Consider the following 6,000-nt stretch of genomic DNA (forward strand, 5'->3'; position numbering starts at 1 on the left):
AGTCACATAGGGATAACCTGTCATTTACCATCATTATTTCTGAAAAATTGTTAGACACAGGTTCTCACTATGTAGATCAGGCTGGTCCTCAACTCAGAGTTCCACCTGCTCCCAGAGTCCTTGGACTAAAGGCATACACCACCACCTCTAACTAGAAACGTTTTAGTGAGATGATTTTAAATGAAAACCCAGAAAAATAGTATATTTATTAGTTATAAATACTATGTTAAGTATTTTAAATTACTTTGTCTTTAAAAATAAAAACACAAGGGCTGGAGAGATGGCTCAGTGGTTAAAGTCTGTTGTGTTTACAGAGGACCAGAACTCGGTTCCCAGGACCCACAACTCTAGCACCAGGGGATATGATGCCATTTTTAGACTCCACATAGATAATTTAAAGTTAAAAAGTGGGCTATAATGGCATACATCCCAGCACTCAGAGGCAGAGGTAGGTGAAGTTCAAGGCCAGCCTGGACTACAAGGTGAGTTCCAGGATAGCCAGGGCTACATAGAGAAACCCTGCCTCAGGAGAGAAAAAAAAAAGGTGTGAGAACGTCTTAGTGGCACAAAGTTCATCAGGGAGACAGAAAAGCAATACGACTTTGTAAGAGCAAAGCAGCTGAGGGAGAGATGCCAGCCTGGTGTCTGTACCTAAGAGAAGGAGGGAAGAACTGGTGTCTCGGAGTCAGTTCCCTGCCTGGGATGCACATGGCTGACAACCCAGGCCCGACAGACCCTGCAGCCTTTACAGCCAGCCTTGCTCATGACTGCTGCTTTCCCATCCGGCTTCCCTAGAGGCCCTAGATCAGAAAAAACAGCTAAGGATCCCAAGGTAAGGGGCAGGTCTCTCTCGAAGGGGTGACCAGAAGCAACACAGACAGGGACACTCACCAGCAGGGAAGGTCCCTGTGTAGCTCCTGTAGTGCATGAGTTTCCTGAGCTTTAGGGACACTAGCTCACGCCAAGCTGATCTGTTCTGATGGAAACTTAGGAGGGGCTGGTCTATGAAGACTTGAACATAGGTTTAAGCACGGGGATGAGGAGAAAGCTGCTCCAGGTGAGACTGTAAGATATACGCCCCAGTATCTAACCCAGCATGCAGCCTCCCTGTTCTCTCTAGCTGTTTAAAATACAGGCCATAATAATTTCCTTTGAAGAATTTTGCTCTGTTAGGTAAAGTGGGGGTCAGTCTCAGGGTTCACCCTTAGTTCTCTTATAACCTCAATATTAAAAAAAAAAACTAGTTTTATTTTTCTGTGTGCATTTTGCCTTCGTGTATATCTTGTACCGTGTGCATGCCTGGTGTGCACTGAGGTCAGAAGATGGCATCGGGTTCCTGGAACTGAAGTCACAGATGGTGTGAGCCACCACGTGGGGCTGGGAATCAAACTCTTGCTCCTCCATAAAAGCAACAATCGCTCTTCACCACTGAGCCATTTCTGCAGCCCCCTAAAGTTAATTTTTATTAACTCTATAGCCTTTTAATTCACATATTACTAACTTTTGTGAGTTAGCAGATTCTTTCCTTTCTTAGATGATTTTGTTAAGCAGGCTGCCTGTTCATGATTATTTTGCATGAAAAAAAAAAATCCAGTTTAGGAATGTTAAACGTTCCCCTTGAGGTAACCAGAAAGCCAGGTGATTGTGGTTCCAAGTTTGAAGTCTGAAAACCATCACATAGACCCTACTGGGGTCCCACACGGCTTATTCCTAATCAATTATTTTTTAAAAAGCTTTTGCCCATTTTTCCTTTCCTCTGAAAAATTGCAGGAGCCAAAGGTGGTGGCACGTCCCTTAATCCCAGCATACAGAAGGCAGAGGCAGGTAGAGCTCTGAGTTTAAGGCAAGTCTGGTCTACAGAGCTTGTTCCAGGACAGTCAGGGCTACATAGAGAAACCCTGTCTCAAAATAACAATTAAAAAGCCTCTCTATGCTAGCTAGGAACTGGAATGTGTTTTGGTCAGGTTTATGTTCTGCTTTGGGGACAGACTGCTTCTTTCCCCTGAAACCATCTCTTCCAGCTGGCTCTGGAGTTACTATGAACATGTCTGTCACTTGAGAGTCAAGACTCTGGGTGCTCAAATGTGTCTTCCTATCTGGGCTGGTCATGTTCCTTCTGACCTAGAGATGGAGTATGTCTGTCCCTGGGTGGGGAACAAGTGCCTCTTCCTTTATTACCAGACTCCAAGAAAGTCCTCAGCTAAAGGCAGCAAGGATTTTTTGAGCAAAACTCAGGAATCAAAGTCAAATGGCAGCAAATCGAAGTATTCCAAAGCCAAAAAGATACCCAAGTGTCCTCAGACATCTAAGAGTAGAAAACTGGAAACAAGTTGGGCAGTATCCAAACACCTCTAGATACAAGCAAAACCCAAACCATACAGCTAGACCAAAATGTTCCACAGCAAAGACGACAGATACTTTAAAAGCAAAGCCTGCTCAAAGGATCTACCACAGGAACTTAGCTAAACAACAGGCCATGAACCCAACCGAGGGAGGCCTGAGATCACCCGAGACAGGACCCCACAATACACCTGAGGATACACTATGCCAAATGGCTCACACTCATTGAGTACCTTGCTTCCATCTAGGTGACACCTCTGGGGAAGTAGATGATGGTTCTTGGAGCCCATACTGGGTACTCTCAGCACATGAAGCTCTCACCTCATAGTGAGAGAGCTTGTCCTGGAGCCCAGTACGAGTGACCGCAGACTAGGCATACAGATTAGATTATCCAAATTCCATGTTCCAACATGGAAGCAGTAATAGAACAAATTGGAAATACAGGTTATAGCCAAGGATGGAAATCTCAGCCTGTTAGTCACAGGTGGGCAAAGAATGACTTTAGGGGCTAAAGCTAGCCCAGTTTAAGTTGTAATTAGGCTCTGGCCCAGCAGCATTTCAGTCCCTCCACATGACTGCACTTTTGTTAGAGCCATCTGTGAGAACTTAGTGAACCAGCCTTTGCAGACACAGCCTCTCTCCCGAAATCCTCATTCAGCACTCATGCCCTTGATGCTGGTTCGTGCCACATCCCTCCCAGGGTCAATCTGCTCTTTACACAGATGGTGACTGACCTGGTCCCAGGCCCCAGGTACCACTCTAGACACTGGAGGTTCAGGGAAAGGCTAACCAGACAAACAAGACCTCTGTCCCCATGGCACAGATGGGTCACAAACAAGGAAACAGCCTGGGGTTTCTGTGCTACAGAGAAAAACTGTCAATCATTCAATACCAGGAATGGGATGGACAGCCACTGTCCAGCATAAACACAGTGAGTGCTCTGAAGCTAGACTGCTGAGCTTCCTCTTCCTGGTGCAGGGGTAACAGGTATTTAAAGGGACAGCACAGAGGTGAGGAGAGGATGGAACTGGTGCAGAATGGCAGGCAGTGTGGGCATGTAGTGTGCTCCCGTGTCCAACAGAAGTGGTGGATGCTGAGAGGGACTCCCTCTCTGTGGTCATGTTCAGGAATAATGTTCTCAGGCCCTTGAGAAACATCTGTGGCCGTAGGAGGTATGCGTGTCACAAGAGTCTCGGAAAGGCATGTGTTGAGCCCTTGTCAGTAGATGCACTAGGGAAGGCGGCCGCCATGTTGGGTACTGACTCAGAGAGGAAATGCATACGTCCACACTGAGCTTCTCAGGAAGGCATCCAAGGATCGCTGTGCTAGTTCCTCTGCAGCACAGTGGCATTGTCATGGCGTCATTAGGTACTCTCTGGCACTCACTGTGAGGACCAGGTTGTAAGTCACTACTTAGCTTAGTCCTGAAAGCAAAGGAGCCAGCTGTGGGGAGTTCTGGGGAACTGAGTTCAAAACCAAAGGTCGGTGTTAAGTAGAGGTGGGAAGAAGGCAGGAGCCTCAGGCCTTCATGGGCAATTTGGGCTTTCTGTAACAAGTCATTTGGTTTTATTTTCCCAGACTTTCAAAGTTTAAACAAAGCAGAAAGTTCATAGTTCTCGCCTCTCCTTTCAGCCCCACCCTGTCCTCCCCCTTCGCACTCGGCATCTGTGCACTGTCCGCTGCAGTCCTTACTTCACTACCTACAAAGTCCCCCCGCCTTATTCTCGGAGTGTAGCTCTATGGGCTCTGAGAAGCAGGACACACAGACTGGCCACACTGAGGAACTCCTACAAGTTTGCATCAATCCCAAAGTAGGATGAGAAGGCAGTGGAAGCCGTTGTTTAGCAAGAACTGACTGAAACATTAAGGAGCCTGGAGAGGCAGTGCACACCCACCACCCCAGCCCTCCAGGAGACTGGAGGAGCAAGGTCACTCTCAGCTACATAAGACCCTGTCTCAAAAAACAGGGTGGGTGAGTGGCTCAGCAGATGAAGGTACTCGATATGAAACATGACAGTTTAGTCCCAGGATACCACATGGTAGGAGACAACCAGTTCCCGAAGGTTGTCCTCTGACCTCCACATGTGTTGGATGTTCAGTGTCATGTGCACACAGACCGTGTGCGTACATACACACACACATGCCAGCACAAATAAATGAGTAGATTGCTTTTCTGGGCCTGGGCATTGGGGTTGAAGGGGTAAAAGATCTCTAATTCCTCGGGTACCCCCATGTTAGCACCTGGGCAGTCTGGAATAGAAACCCAGGAACCGAGGAGTCTTGGCCCTCATTTTACAACCAAAGAACTGAGTGTCAGATGGCGCAGGGGATGGGAGAAGGCGCGGGGAGGGTGATGCTGTGTAGCCTCTGAGCCTGCTCTGTTCCCTGCAGATACAGCAGGCCATCCACGGCAACCTGCAGAGACACACAGTGCTCATCATCGCACACCGGCTGAGTACTGTAGAGCGGGCGCACCTCATCGTGGTGCTGGACAAGGGTCGTGTGGTACAGCAGGGCACGCACCAGCAGCTGTTGGCTCAGGGCGGCCTCTATGCCAAGCTGGTGCAGCGTCAGATGCTGGGGCTTGAGCACCCCTTGGACTACACAGCTGGTCACAAGGAACCACCCAGCAACACTGAACACAAGGCCTGACAGTGGCCTCTGGGCTGAAGCACTGGAGACGACCTGCCAAGTCCCACTCTTGCTTCCTGCATCTTGCCTCCTTCCACTTGCTCCCCAGGCACCCACCAGCTGCCATGGGCTTACCCCTTCTACCATGTCCCTTCTGGCTCCTCCAGGCCTGCCAAGGTAGAGCAGCCTTTTTAAACCAAGCCACCAGGGTCTTACTGCTCAGTCCAATGCACTCCAACTCCTAGATTTCAAAAACACTTTTTTGGGACTGGCAGTGAGCAAGCTCACCAAGATGTTTTCAAGACTTCTGAGCCAGGAGTGCACCGCCCTTTCTAACTGCCCGGGGGGGTTGCCTGGGGGAGAACTAAGCTCTACCCTTTGCCTCTCCAGAGAAGCAGCTTCCCTGTCCCCTACGGGGACACAAGGGTTGGCCTTCCATCCTTCCAGTCTCCCGGCTCTGTGAGTCAGGCCAGAGGTGGGGCAAGAGAGTGGGAGGTGGCCCACTGCCCATCACCCCCCTGCCAATCAAAGCCAGTCTCACTGTGAACCACCAGAACCTCAGCAGAGGAGGGGCTGGCCAGGCCTGGTGGGCCTTGGGGTGCCCTCAGCCCTACACCCAGCACTTGAACCCTTCATCCTTTCCCCTGGCTGGCACCTTCCCCTCCTGTCCACCCCTGCAACTCTGCGGAGGAACCTTGTTTGTAAGACAAATTCTCAGATTGGTGGAGGGGGACCAAGGCAATGCCCAGGGTCTGGCTTTGTCCTGGTTTCAGATTTGGGGAGATCTGGGTCAATAAAGTGTACTACCTCTGACCTTTGCCCTGCTATGCTTTCCTTGGATCTGGCTCTCTGGGTCTTGCACAGAAGACAGCAGCACAGGCAGTTTGGTGCTGTGTCTTGGAGCCCCTGTCTATGTCGTTGACACCCCTAGGAATCGAGCTCATGTGTGTGTAAATTGTCTCAGCATACCAGGGAGTCCTGGGTTTCCATGGCAGATAAGGCCCATCTGACACCACCTGGTTTTGCGCC

At 49.6% G+C, this 6,000-nt stretch overlaps 1 protein-coding gene across 1 annotated transcript in view; it reads left to right on the top strand.

Annotated features, from left to right (window-relative positions):
- ABCB9 (ATP binding cassette subfamily B member 9) overlaps nt 1-5,769 on the top strand; it is a 30,755-nt gene extending 24,986 nt beyond the window's left edge. The window contains exon 12 of the mRNA XM_080940578.1: nt 4,732-5,769. Coding sequence (XP_080796704.1) covers nt 4,732-4,992 — 261 coding nt within the window. The 3' untranslated portion in view covers nt 4,993-5,769. The remainder of the gene's footprint in view (nt 1-4,731) is intronic.
- Nucleotides 5,770-6,000: the final 231 nt, after the last annotated feature.

Source organism: Micromys minutus, assembly GCF_963924665.1.
Source record: "Micromys minutus genome assembly, chromosome: 29".
In the NCBI taxonomy this organism is placed as follows: domain Eukaryota; kingdom Metazoa; phylum Chordata; class Mammalia; order Rodentia; family Muridae; genus Micromys; species Micromys minutus.